This window comes from Corvus cornix, chromosome 6, assembly GCF_000738735.6.
Source record: "Corvus cornix cornix isolate S_Up_H32 chromosome 6, ASM73873v5, whole genome shotgun sequence".
Lineage (NCBI taxonomy): Eukaryota > Metazoa > Chordata > Aves > Passeriformes > Corvidae > Corvus > Corvus cornix.
The window spans coordinates 7,257,247-7,271,711 of NC_046336.1; the positions used below are offsets into that span (position 1 = coordinate 7,257,247).

At 37.9% G+C, this 14,465-nt stretch overlaps 1 protein-coding gene across 4 annotated transcripts in view; it reads right to left on the reverse strand.

Annotated features, from left to right (window-relative positions):
- ATRNL1 (attractin like 1) overlaps positions 1–14,465 on the reverse strand; it is a 440,327-nt gene that overhangs the window by 82,482 nt on the left and 343,380 nt on the right. Inside the window, exon 28 of one of the 4 annotated variants that reach the window (XM_039554023.1) lies at positions 3,252–5,128. The exons of the other annotated variants lie outside the window; for them this stretch is intronic. Coding sequence (XP_039409957.1) covers positions 5,069–5,128 — 60 coding nt within the window. The 3' untranslated portion in view covers positions 3,252–5,068. Of the gene's footprint in view, positions 1–3,251; positions 5,129–14,465 lie in introns of those variants that run through there. 4 annotated transcript variants of the gene reach the window in all.

Below are 14,465 nucleotides of genomic sequence, written 5' to 3' on the forward strand. Positions count from 1 at the left end.
GATAGCAATAGCAGCTTATGGAAGAGTGGCTGCTCCTGTCAGAAGGAGGAGTATTGGACATTTATCAATAAAAGTTAATAATGTGACCACATTTACAGTAACAGACTTCCACAATAAAAATACACAGAGTAAAAACAGGTTCTAGCTTTCCCAGGAAGGAAAAGAGATCTAGTAGGACAAGAAATTATTACAGACTAAGTTATAACCTGGTAATTTCTCTGATATCTCTTATCTAAAAACTGAGGCTGTAAAAGTAAAGAGATAAGGGGTAAGTAACAGCACTGTTTAAAATATCAACCCAAAGATACTCATTACCTCATTCATGAGGTCAAAATCATGCCATAGGGCTAAGGGAAAGGCCTATAACATACTAACTTCATCTCTGAAACCTAAAAAGGCTTTGTCTTCCAGAAGGAAAAAATTGGGTTGATCACTGCAGAACTCTTCCAGTTTCATTTTTCTCTGCACAGGTCAGACGCACAAAAACGCAGAAGGAAAAAAAAAGGGCTGGATTAGTAAGATCTTGGAGACCATCAAGTACCTCCCAGAATAAAAAATAATTACTACCCAGAGCAGAAAAACACCTCTAGATTATCTCTGAAATTGTGGAAAACAACTGGAAATTATATGAAGATACTTATAAAAACCAGCAATTTGAAAATAGCCTAATTTATGAGACAGGCTCTGTAGTACTAAAAGATTCTCATTAACTTTGTCCAGTAACAAGAACTATGAAGAATAAGATGCTACAATGGGAAGACTATGATTGCACATAAACATTCATAAGACATCTCAGTTTGCAAGAGCGATTCTGTAATTTGGCTAATTTAAAACCATAATTTCCAAAGGGAGTTGATCTGTCCAGCATTAAGCTCATGCAGGGTCCAGGGCTATAACATGTTTATAATCCAGCAGTGTTGGAGATGATGCTGTGACTAAATACTGCAACAGGCATCATGTGGTAGCAGAGTTCTTCTTAGTGGGAACACATCCAGTTGAAATCCAGGCAATTTAGCCTTGTTTTTGGAGCATGGGTGCCACAGCTGCAGGCCTCAGCTGTCACTTCAGAAGAAGCACAGCCCAAGCCTGGGGAGCAACTTCCCCCCTACCAAATAATAAAACAAAAGAAAAACCAACAAAAAAACACCACCCAAAAATAACCCCCCCCCCCAAAAAAAAGAAATAGCCCCAGAAGCAAAATCTCTTACTCTCTGCTTGCCAACAGAGGTTGGTGCCCTAATTTCCTGTCTGCCAGGATGTTCTCTCCTGTGCTTCTGACCACTGGCAACTGCAGTGCCCCAGCCCCAAGTAAGGGACCGTGTCATACTCACAACGTAAATATTATCATGATAGCTGTGTCTCTCTTCCGACATTTAGGGATAAACCCTTCAGCTAGGAAAGGACCTAGAGTCCCCAAGTCTTTCTGGGTAACTGTTTCAGCCATCAAAGAAGAAGTTCCACAGTAACATCACCCCCATGAACATATAGTTCTGACCTGTGAAGACAAAAGCAGTTGCGAATTTTTTTCCAAGTCTTCTGCCTACACAAAGGCATCCGTCTGCCCCGTCAGACATTACTGAGATCTCACAGACCTTTACAGGTTACCTTTAACAAAATTAACTCCACCATTTGTCATGCACATCCTCTGATGTGAGCAGCACGAGGTGCAGTTGCTTTAGGCTCTATTTTAATAATTTTTTCCAGGCGTCACTCAGTAGAAAAAGTCTAATCTTACCTTTATACAATAACTACTACTATTTGTGGTATTATGGCACCCATACCTGACTCATCCTGCATAAAGAAAAGGGCAACCCTTCCTCATTCAATAATTTTTGCATCAGGCTTAGCTGCTTGCTCTTGAGGCAGCTCCTCTTTTAGAAAGATATGCAGTTTTGATCAAAGACTTCCACTAATGGAAAATCTATCATATTCCCTGAATGATGCACTCCAATAATAAAATACTTTGGCTTCTGAAAATGTGCTTCATCTTTCCTGATCAAATTCTCTGACTTTCAGGCTCAGCCTCAGGATCTTGTTATGTTGTGTCCTCATGATAAATGAATCCCCAATACCAAGCATCCACTCTGTGTGGAGTAGATATGTCACCCCTTATGCTTTTCTTTGAGAAACAAAAGCAAACAGAAGAAAACAAGAGAGGAAAAAAAAAAATGCTCCATATAAATTTGTTTAAGGTTGGCTCAGTGTTTTTAGACAAAAGATGAGTAAGCCTCATCTTGCATCTCCTCCTAACCAAGAGTTCAAGCACAGGAGTTCAGATTTAAAGGAAGTTAAAAGAGAGATTCATTACATACCCCTTCCCAAAAAAAAAAAAGAAAAAAAAAAGAAAAAAAAAAAGAAAAGGATCAAAGAGAAGACTTTTTTCCCTATGTCCTTCCTTTAGACCAATCGGAGCAGACTGAAGCAAAGAACTTCTAAGCACCTCCATGAAATGGGAATATACAAGGTGAGATCCTCACATGCAAGATTATCAAGGAATTCTCTTTCTAATGTTCCTTCAGAATTGTATAATGGATTTACAGTACTCTTAGTTATGTGGAGTAGTAAATAAGCATGGGAATTTCTATCCAAGTGAGACAACGCTACAGAAGCGACCAAGGAGATGGACACAAAGCCCAATTTTGCCAACACAACAGTACTACTGATGCTTAAAACAAGGTGGAAAAAAGTGGATATGAGGAATATCTGGAAAACACGTGAAAAAAGGAAACATCTTGTAGTCTAATTCTGACTGTTATTCACCTCTTGGGAGCAGCAACAGATTTTTAACAGAGCATGGTAGCTCCAGGATCAGGAGAGTAAAGCACTAAGCTGGACTGAAAGCCACATACCTGACCAGCAAACTTCTCTGCTTTATAAACACTTCAGCAAAGTGTTTACTATAACTACATGGAAAATAACTCTGTAAAGAGAGCAAATACTCCCCTGCTGACCCAGAAAGAGAAGAAGCCCCAATCTTAGGAAAAGCTGCACAGTCACATAAAAATATTATCTGACACAGAAGAAATTTTCAAAATCAGAAATGCTGCTCAATTTTAATGGTGGGCAATGGAGAGGAGAATTTAAGTTACATAGATAATTCAAGTTAAGCCATGACTAACTTTATCTGATTTTGGGCATGATCACTGTAAAAACACATTGCTTTGGTCAAGCCAGACATATCTTCTGGTGTTTTGTCTCCTATTTGAGAAATACCCCGGGCCTCTTTGCCATACACACTACTCAATAGCAAAGCATTGGTAAGGGTTTCTTTTATTAGATCAGTAACAAAACAGCATCGGTACATTAATAACCAATGATAAACAATGGAGTTTAACTGTCCAGCACCTAGATATCCTATGTTCTAGTTTTCTTTATGTATGCACACATTCCAATAGTCTCAATGCATTTTTACAAGTTGGTAGCAGTTTATGTTAATAATTTGCACACAAATACACACATATAAACCTCAGCAGGAATCATTTTGTATTAATCAGCCCAGCAAAGAGAACCTGCGCTAACTGGAATCTCCAGTAGCCATGCACAATTTGTATGAACAGTGAAGACCAGATAAGAGTGGAGAGGAGGAGACACAGGGAGACACAAGGAGAAAAGCAAGCAAAGCCACCAGTTGCAGACAGGCTGTTGTCTCCCAGTTCTTCAGGTAAAAAGCTAAGGGTTGTTAAGAAGCAGCTGTCCATATCATCACATGGAAGTCTGCTTGGCTAAAACCAGCTTTTAGAATTGCATTTGTAAAGCTGGGAGGGGAAGGAAAAAAAAAAACTGATTAAGAAAGACCCTAAGTTGCAGAGCATGTTTAGGAGAATTAATATATCCTCATCTGGGAAGTTTAGGTGCACCTAAGCTACCCTGCAGGAGGATGCATTTTTTTTTAATGAAAGAGTTTCTGTTCAGGTCTGTCGTTTGAGAAGCATGGTGACTACATGGGCTTGGGGTCACATTTAGAACACAGATACTGTAAATTCTTGCAGATCTACTAAGCAAGCCAAGTTGGCACAAAAGGTACTATGATGAGGGTGTTGGTATGAAAACAGGAGAACTACATAACTCTACCCAGGACAGGGACAATCACTAAACCTCTCTTCATGTGGATTGATACAAGGAGAGACAAAGGCAAAAGTGAGTCCTTTAAGTTTGGTACAGTATTTCTCTGTATGCAGTAATTGCCTTTTTACACATTAGCAGAATTACTCAGGTAACCAATGTGGTCAGGCAACGTGTCTTTATGCAGACACACTTTGAAGGTCAACCTTAGCAAACACCGTGATTCAAGTCATTCTGAGATATTAAACATAACTGGTCTAGCAGAGCTGCAATTTGTTATAAAGTGAAAATAAGGACACTTCAAGAGGTGAAATAATTAAATGTTTCAAGTATTGAATATTTAGTCGGGAAATGTACAAAGATATCCTCCTATTGACTTAACACAGAGGTTCAAGGAAGAAATCTGTTTGAATGCCCAGGCAGCCGTGGCTGACCATATTGTGAATGTCAGCTCATTGACTCAGGTAGTGAACTCTTGCCATTTTAAACTTTGGCAAGTCATTAACCATGAAGAAAAGCTAAGATTATTAGTTAACTGCCTGTCCAGGTGCAGGTACAAGCATGGTATAATCTGATGAAACAAGCATAAATAAGTATTTTCTGCGTTTTAGAGCTACAAATGACATACAGAAACCCCAGAGGTGCTAACATCATTGCAGAAACTATGTAATTAAAATTTGCTAATATAATTTGCAAATAGAAAGCAGAAAAATATAAAAATGTGTGTGAGGCTTTTGGGGAGTCCCAGGAGACTGGTAAGGGGTACAAGCACATGACATTCCACAGTACTGAGGCAGGCTGGCTGCGTGCCAGTGTCAGCCACTTAACTGCACCCTGCAAGAATTCAGCTGCAAATCTTTGCTTCCTTTATGTCTTTCATATCTTTGCAATTCTCAAGGCAAAAGGCAAAGACAAAGTCTTTCAGCTGGAGTTCTTTCATCCAAGAACATTCTTCATCCAAGGCCAAAGGTTCACCATATCATAAAAGGCCTTTGGATCTGCATGTTCAGTCATCTTCATCCAAACGTATTTCTTTGGGAGCATTATTCAGTCCTTGTGGCCGATCCTAAAAGAACACCAATAAAAACTATCTTCATTCCTTCAAATACAATCTTCAATGGCTTTATCTCTAGGACCACTGTATGAGAGCATTGAGTCAAAGGAGCAAAATCGATTCTGAGGTATTTCAATTAAAACCACAGCACATTGAAACATTTTTCTACGGTTTTTGGAGTTTAAGTTTTGGTCAACTCTCTAGCTAAAGGTTTCCAAGGTGAAATAGGCTTTCTGGAAAACCACACACATAAACACAGTATTTTTCCCCTGTGCTGACAGCTGGTTAAAAACATTACCCATTAGCTTTCCTAGGACAATATTTCTAAGGGAATAAACATTGTGATACAAGATATATCTATATATTACACAAGTACAAAGTACTTTGAATATAAAACTCAAGAATATGAGGAGGTTCTGTATCCACTTAAATCGCTTTACTGGAGAAGGGAGAAGCAAAGTTTCCTCTGAGAGGAAACAAGACAGCTATTTAATGGGGCATGATAATGCCATAGAACACAAAGCAAAAATCCGTGCAATTGTAACTTGTGATTGTCTAAAATAGAAAAGGTGTCAGCTAATCTTGGTTTCAAACAAATACCATTTTTTAACTTGTCCATTATTATTCCACATCATCTAGCTCACATTTCCTCCAACTTCTTTTCTTATATGTATGAAGTTTCTCAATCCTTTCTGTCCTTTTTAAAAAATATTTTCCCAGAGTCATCTCTTCACCTCTTCCTTTCTTCCTTCTGTCCAAGTATCTTCTGTTGTTTTTCACTTCAGGTAGCTGCTCCCTACTACTCTTCTTTTCAATTCCATCAGCCCCTTTAAGATTTTAATCTTTGCCTTCCTCTCTGCATCATTCACAACTCTGTTTTGGTCTCCAGAGTCTCTCTGCCCGTTCTGGATCTCCTGATCCTTTTCAGCCTAATTCCCCACAGTCACTTCCATTTCTTTGCTTTATTATTTTTTATTCACCACTTCTCTTCCTATCCCTCTTTCACCCAAAGCCATTGTAACTTCAGTTTTATTTCTTCTTTTTTGGATATTACCAAGCTTCTGCTATTGCACCCCCCTGCCAGACTTGGTCACAAACTGTTTCTGAAGGGTCAATCATGCTTTGTTCTAACAGTATGAAAAGACTTAACTAGAGGAGAGTCAATCTTCAGCATAATTTAAAAAACCAAAAAAACAACAAAACACCACAAAACTTTCTCCTAAAAAGCAGTGCTGTCAGTTTTTTATTAGGAGACTTGAAATAATTAGTTTTATTACTACTGTATCTACAGCTTCTGAAGGACTTCCATAAAAAAAACTCCTCACTCCAAAGCAAATTTCAAGTTTTGATGGTTACAGGAAAGGCATGAAACATGCTCCTGTCTTAGCTAAGTGAATCACAAGTGAGAAAAAGTATAATTCAACCCTAATATTTTAAAGTCTTCAATTTTTAAGGCAGCTGTATAACTATTAGCATTCTGACTCACAGGGGCAGACACAAACCTGATCTGAATAGAAGAGCAGACTGTGTAAAAGCTTAAATCTATACCTGATTTTGAGCTATTCTGAGTTAACACTGTTTGGTCAGAATATTAAAGGAAGGGAAGCAAAAAAAGGAAAGCTGGTCTCAAGCAGTGACCACATGAATGCCATTGAAATTCCACTCATACACTGAAGACGTAAAGGCAGGCAGGAAGGTTGTCTCAGTAACTTTCAGACAATTTTGGATGGAAATGACCAGCAGTGACAAGTGTTTGGTACTTTGCAGGTTTCAAATCAGTAGGAAATTGAGAAAGAGCACAAATTTCTGCATCAGTTTGTGATATTTGTTCCTATCAAAAGTCATTTCTTGATCTCAAATTAGAAGCCATTTCCCCTGCAATGGGAAATAAACAGATCAGATAAAGGATATTTATGAGGATTACTTTTTCTTTAAATGGAATGTAATCAATAGTCCTCATTGTGTTAAAGCAAGATGATGGGGAGGAAAAAGGTGCTGAGGTGAATTTAAAGGCACTGAAGGGTTCAGAAATCAAATCTTTTCTAGCATTAACTTTTTGAAAGATGTTAACAAGTCATATTAGCTCAAACAGAAGCTTCCTATTGACTCTCTATTCTGCCTTCAAGGCCCAACCAAAGCAGATATCAGATTTTAAATCTGATAAAACTCAAATGGGATTTGGTTTGCAAAAACAACTCTTTGTTTAAAGTTTCTTAATTCTTCAGTGTCCTTTGTTCTTTAGCTTTTAATGTGTAAACTAGATATCTGTGCACCAGAGTCAATAAAAAACTTTTAGCTAAAAGGGGATAGTGATATAAGGTACCATGTATCTTCTTGTAAAACCAAAAATCATAAGCTTGTTTTAACATCAAGATAAATGTAAAAAGAGAAATTAAAGTAGACTGTGTTAGCAACAGGCTGAAGGAAGACTGAAGGCAAAATGAGAGGGTGTGCTATAAATTTTTTCCCAACAAATTTCAGGCCTATCAAATCTTGGACCTAGTATATTATACAATTAAGAAATTTTTTTTTGGATGCTGAGGCCTTCCTAAATTTATTCATAACCAGATCTAAGCTATTGCTTTCTGTCCTGGCACTGGCATTAAATAGTCCTTAGTTTTCCCCAGCTGACTCCTGAAAAACAATAAAATCAAAAAGTGCCAACAGCAAGCTTGGTGCTGGGTCAATGTTCTCTCTGCAGTGTGAAAACAAACCATGAAATACCATGAAGTACTTGGAAGCATTCACAAACAATTTTCTCAGTGTTCCCCCCTCAGCACTGGGGATGGCTGTGGGTCGAGCCAGTGCTAAGACAAATCTGAGTTTTACAGCTGTTGAAATACTTAAACCACACCGGATTTTAAAGTTATGCCATGGCAGTGCAGTTATTACTCGCCTGCCACAGGATCTGCTGATGGCAGTTGAAGTTCTTATTCATCAAGGCACCCAAATAACTGAAGCAATCCATCTGCTCCAGGCACTCCCCCTCTGCCTATCCTGAGAGTACTTATTGCCATGTGATGTCATACAGCCTGTTAGATCTCCTCAGAACTGTGCAGTGATGGAGCAGAGGGAACTAAAATATTTCACCTGTTCCAGGCTTTCCCTTTGCAAAAACCTGATGGGACATGATATTTGGCAGCGACTGTCATAACTGATCAAGCAGTTGCCAGACTCTTGCATATTTCCTGAAGGCTGCTGCTGTTTTTCATCATGAATTCCAGATAATTGAAATAATTGACCTGCTCTAAGGCCTTGCTTTGACTCCAGCATTTTCCACATTGGGACATTTGCCTGTTGTCATATTTGGTTAAGAGCAGCAGAGGCTTTGATTACTCTTTCACAAGATGTCACAGCACCACAAATAAGTGACCTTATTTGCACAGTTCACGTTACTGAACTGCCAGACACCCTTCTGCCCTCTGCTCTCACCCCATGGCTCACAAGTGCAACATCCATCCAAGTGTTAGACAGGTATAGGAAGAGGAAGTGAAGGAGAGCACGCAAGCGGTTTTGCAAGCAGGCTGATAATGGGAGTCCTCTTACTGCTCCCATGTGATGAGCAATTTAAACACCCCAGTTCTCTGTTGCTTAAATGAACTTCCATTAAGGTTTTTTTCAGTAGTTAAGGAACCTACAAATGTTTTACACAGGATCAGATACCCAAACTTATGCTTTTCACCACTTATATAGTTAAAGGACAACTTGCCTGTAGATTGAGATACAGATTTTTAGAATAGTCCAATTAACTGTACTACCCATAAAAAGCTTTGATGTGTTCTTCTGCTGAGGGGTATAGATCTTACTTGTAGTCAGATTATATTGCTCACTTTTATTTAAAAAGAACAAAAGTACCACAATTCCCTCACTAGGTCACATCCCACTCCTGAATTTACTGTATTCATTTCAAGGATGGATGATCAATTGTGATCTTTGCTCTGCTTCGAATCTGAGCAGGTCACAGACTGACTGACAGTGACTGTAGAAGTCTTCCCAACACTTTCATTAAGATCTAACATTTCTGCAGCTGTACTTTAAGGCATTCTATATTTTGCCCTGCACAAAATACAGATACAGAATTATTTTTAAAAGACCACTTCTAGCATATCATCCACTTCACTAATAATGCTCAGCTTTTCTAAAGTCCAAGGTTTTCTTTATCTGTAGCTTTTTCTTTTCAGCTCTTTATCTTCAAACAGATAACACTGAAACAAATAAAGAGAAATGCTGTTTTTAAAGGGAAAGAACTGCCAAATCTTATACAGATGTACATCTAGGAATGATATCAACAGCATTAGAGTTACAATTATCTACCCACTTAAGTAACTTTTTTTTAAATTTGAATGTAAATGAAAGCAACTCAAAATCAAGATGATCTGTTAAGAATAGCAGTTTATGAGTAAACTATGTAATAGAAGGAATACATTTTCCTTATCTTGCATCAAGCTTTTTGGGCTAGGAAGTGCTCACTGTTTCTTGAGTAAAAAGGCTTGATATGCACTAGTTTAAAGATAAAGTCAAATTCTAACATCCAGAAGAAATTTAGGTTTCCATCAAAAATGAGAGTCAGTACCTGCAGAGAGGGACAAAAAGTTCACTGCAGTCCCAGAGAGCAGCTGGGATTGCTCCTGACCTTCAGGGAGTCCCTTCTAACCTTCAAGTTCTCATAGCAACACAGGACATTTTTCCCACTGAGAAATACCTTCATTAAAAGAAGAAACTCACCTAGTGGTAGTTTCAAATTTCAAACTTTTAGAGAAAAGTTTTTCTAGGAAGACTCAGAACCCTACTCGAGTGAGTCTTTGTCAATCATCACTTCCTTGAGGTAAAAAAAGATGACAGAAAGGACACTGCTGTATTTATGTACACAACTGTGGGGTGAGAGAAATCCACCTTTTGATGAAATAGCTTTTTTTTTTTTTTACATACACTGGTGATGATTGATTGTAGAAAATTCAAAAGGGTGACTTTACAGATAATTGGCCCTGACTAACAAAAGCAAACAACATTGCAGCTTTTTGTCAGCAGTGGGATGCAATTATGCACCATTAATTAAACTGGCATGCCAACGAAAGGTCAGATAACACAACATAAAGGAAGAAGAAAGTAGTTCTATACTTTGAGAATGCTCTTGCTTGAAAATGTTTGTGCTTATATAGCACTGTTGGAGCGGGAGAAAATCATTCTTCATTTAAGTCAGGTGAAAATTTGGAGTCAGATTCTGATCTGGCTTAAATACAAGAACATGAAATAAAACAAGGAACTAAGGAAGGTGTTGCACACTTTAAGGTACCCACCTATCCTTTCATCCTGAACAGACAGGTCTGCTCAGGAATGGGCACATAACACAAGGCAGAACATTTTCACTTAGCAGGGGGTCAGTGACCTTGCAAGCACTAACTTAATTCAAAGCAGAAGACCTAACTTTACTTATGAAAGCATATGCTTTTATTAAGATAATCTACTGCTCTCAATGCTATTTTTATTCAATGCCTTCCCCCAGTCACCAGTCTGATGGCTCCCAGTGCCAACATTTTAGGTGGTAGATTTGCCATTTGTGATGCTGTGCATCACAAAACTTGAGCCACAATTAAGAAAAAGAACCAAAAAATCATCTTTGTTAGCAGTAAATAATTTTTTCCCCAAGTCACTTTTAGCTGGATTCTTCCCTGTCCATCAAATTGCTTTCCCCCAGTTACTTTATTTGCACAGACTAATTTGCCAGTGAATGATAAATGGCAGCAAGCTTTGTGTCTTTGTACATGTATTTCAAATACTCTAGTAAATAAAAGGCACAATAACTTATGATATCATCTCTGCATGCAATATATATGACTTTTCCTGTTTCTTTCATTTTTTCTTAATTGATTAGAAATAAATATGCAACCTTGAAGGCCAAAAGCTTCTGAAGTAAAAAGCACACAGTGTTCTAATGTTTATCACTAATGGAGTCAACTGTGTCTCTTTGCCAGGATGAAAGAGATTCGCAAAGATATTCCAATACTGCTGCTTCCTCTCCCAAAGCGGAATTGAGATTTGGCAACAGGTAAAGATGGGCAAAATTGTGCCAAAGAACATCTCAGGGACATGCCTTCTCCGTGGCAGGCTGGAGTTGGGTTAGACCATCTACTGGAAAAGCAACAGAAGTTGACAGCATTTGCTTTCTCAAGTTCAGGCTAGAAAGTTTGGGGTGGTGTTCTTTAAAAACAACAACAAAAAGCAAAACAAAGCAAAAACCCCAGCCAGTTTACCCCTATCTACCCATATTCAGATACATTCCCCCTCCCTTCCAAAAAGAACACCAGATTCAGTTAAATATTGAAGTGATTAGATTGTTGACAAAGAACAGAAATTGACTGAATTTAAAATATTTTCTTTTTTTTTTCCCAGTTTAGTAGAGAAATCTTGTTTTCAGCACTTCCATTTTGTACACAAACCTCCCTTGACATACTAAAGAACCTGAATGCCTCCTTTCCTCATGTTATTTTAAATTTTCACATAATTGCAGAGAAATTGCTAATGGTCACACTGGGCACTTAAATCTAATTTATCAGTAAGGCAAGTCAAACTTCCACAGGAAGTTATGCAGGATAAATATTTCAATACAGCACTGTACCATCACACTTGGTAACTTAAAGGCAAGCATTTAATTCCATGAAAAATTTTGAGAGAAGGTGAGGGAATCAGTGTTACGAGATTGTCTTAGAACAAACTTCATGGAATAAGCACTGATAAAAATATCAAAGAATTGATGTTGAAAGTGAAATTAAGTCAGAATAAGGTAAGTCCCAATTCCTGGAGTTTAACTTGATGCAGAATCTAAGCAAAAGGGAACTTGAAAACTAGGCTAACCTCCTTCATTTTGTATTTCTTTCTACATTGAAGTTGGGAGTTATTTTAAACCTGTGATTTTGTCTAACTGCACATCTCCTCAAATGGCAAATATCTCTTCCTTTTCAAGTCCCTCCAAGTTGCTAGAGAACACTTTTCATACTATTCGCTGTATCCAGCCTTGTGCTTAGGCAGCGACTGCTCCTCTTAGGTAATGATTATCTTGAATAGCTGTAGCATCATTAACTTGTCTCAAATGCCCCATTTTTAGAGATTGGCCTTGTTAGGAACAATTTTGAAAGAGTACAGAAGAGCTGAAAAGGACTGAGTATTTTAGATTAGGCTATTATAGTAAAATTGAGTATCCCAATCAAATTCTTTGGTATCTAAACTGATTGATCACATCCTACTCCTCCTGTGTTAAAAGAGGTCTGAAAAAAGTATGCACGAGACATTTTGTAACATTTCATGTTAGGCTTCATCCATCCCCACAGGTCAGATTCCCATTTAGAATAAATTATCTTCTAGAAAATAAAAAATCCTCTACCTTAATATTATATTAGTATATCATTAGTATATTATATTAGTATATCAAAGAGATGCGTCCGACATCTCTCAGGCTCAATCTAGTAGACAGTAATTAGGAGACAATGGAAGTGATTTTTGAGAGAATCCCTGATTGTTTCTAAGGAAAGGAAGCAACAGAGAAAAAGACACTTGGGGTATTCCTTCCAAGGCAGCTCAACTACCACAGCACCTCTTGCTCACATACACAGCCCAGGTTTCCTTCCAGCTTCTCCTCCAGCCAGTTCTACAAAAAGCAAGCAGGCATTTGGATGACTTCTGTGTGCCTTCTACCTCCCTGAAACCATGGCTCATAAGATGAAAATTGTCTTATTTCACTGATAAAATTCTTGTACTATATTCAGTTATTCAGTGCCCAAGTAAAGAGGTACCTTCCCCACATCATACATCATTAGAATATTTGAAAAAAGCTTCCAAAACCAGGACACTCAGTACAAACTGCTGAAGAAAACCAGAGGTAAACAGAATTGTACCCAAATGTTATTAATGGACCTAAATAAAACACATAGTGCTCCTGATTGCCACCTAGACAAGAGTAATATTAGTTTTTTAAACTTCTCTCAGAAGCTGCAAGTTCTCATTCTTTCCACAAAAAAAGGCCATTATTCATATAAAGGTGGTCTGGGCCATTCTCCTAATTTGCAAGAGGAATGCTGTGTTTACATGGGCACAGTAGGACTCTGGGCCAGGACTCATGTTTAATAAGACAAGAGTTCATCTAATGGAATTTAAGGGTTTAATAGCATGCAATTAACTTTTTGTCAATGCAAATCAAAATAGTTAATGTAGGCTCTGATACTGCAGTCAGAGGCACATGAGCAGACTCTCACTCTCCAGGGAAGCCCTTCTGACCCGAAGGGTGCTCCAAGCTGATGAATTCTGGCATTCTCTGCACTGCCACTACAGCCACATTCTTAGACCATCTGTCCACAATGATCGGGCAGTGGGATGGATTTGCTCCTTTGCAGTTTTGAATTCTAAGAAAGGCTTATTTAAATGTGAGGGAAGATGCAAACAATTATTAGATACCCTTAGAAGAACATGATCTGATGCTGCTTTTCATCATAATACTGTTGATGATTACTCCCTGAAGTCTCTTCAGAAGAGGATAGGACTTTGCTCGTGCACCCAAGCAGCGTTCAAGAGGAAATGCAAGACTAGACATTCTGTTTTGAAATCCTGCATAATGATATGCATTATAGAATCCGTTTTTGTTGTATGTTTTTCAATTTAGCATGCATAATTTTCAGTTTTGCTAGTAATTCAGAAAGCTTTAATGCTTACTTAATTAGTCTCCGCTTGGTAATTCAGCCAATGAAAACTAAAGTGTTTAAGTTATATTAATTGTAAACAATGTTAACAGTTAATTTTCTGAATGATGGAGCAACCTAAAAGCAAACTTGAGTAACACTAGGATTAATTAATTGATTAGCTAGTTTCTGTTGAGAATTATATTCAATAAGAGTCTGTCAATACAAATTGCTATCAATTGCAACTTCATGAAGTGCCAAGAATAATGGGTTCAGGTGCATACTAGAACTAGTTGTCATGAATGCCAATTTACCGCAGAGAAATGGATTGTTTATCACCTAATTTAATTTCAGACAGCTAACTCACTTGTAATAACTCATTTTAGCATTGGATTTTCAAGAACTTGAGGGTTGTTAAAAGCAGCAGCTTGCTGTAATAAGTTTGCAAATTTAAATTCTTCTGTAAATAATTTAAAGCAGACTGTAACTCAATTTTGCCATTGACTACTTGGAAAATATTTAGCAATTTTATTCACCACCAGACACCCTATTCTTCCCACTGGAAGCATGTTTCATTACAAATGCCTTCCTACTGCTGCAGTATTAGACCTGATTCTGTGCTTTTAATAACACTGGGATAAATGCAGTGTCCTCTGTTGCTTCTGGCTGACTCAGCCAAAACA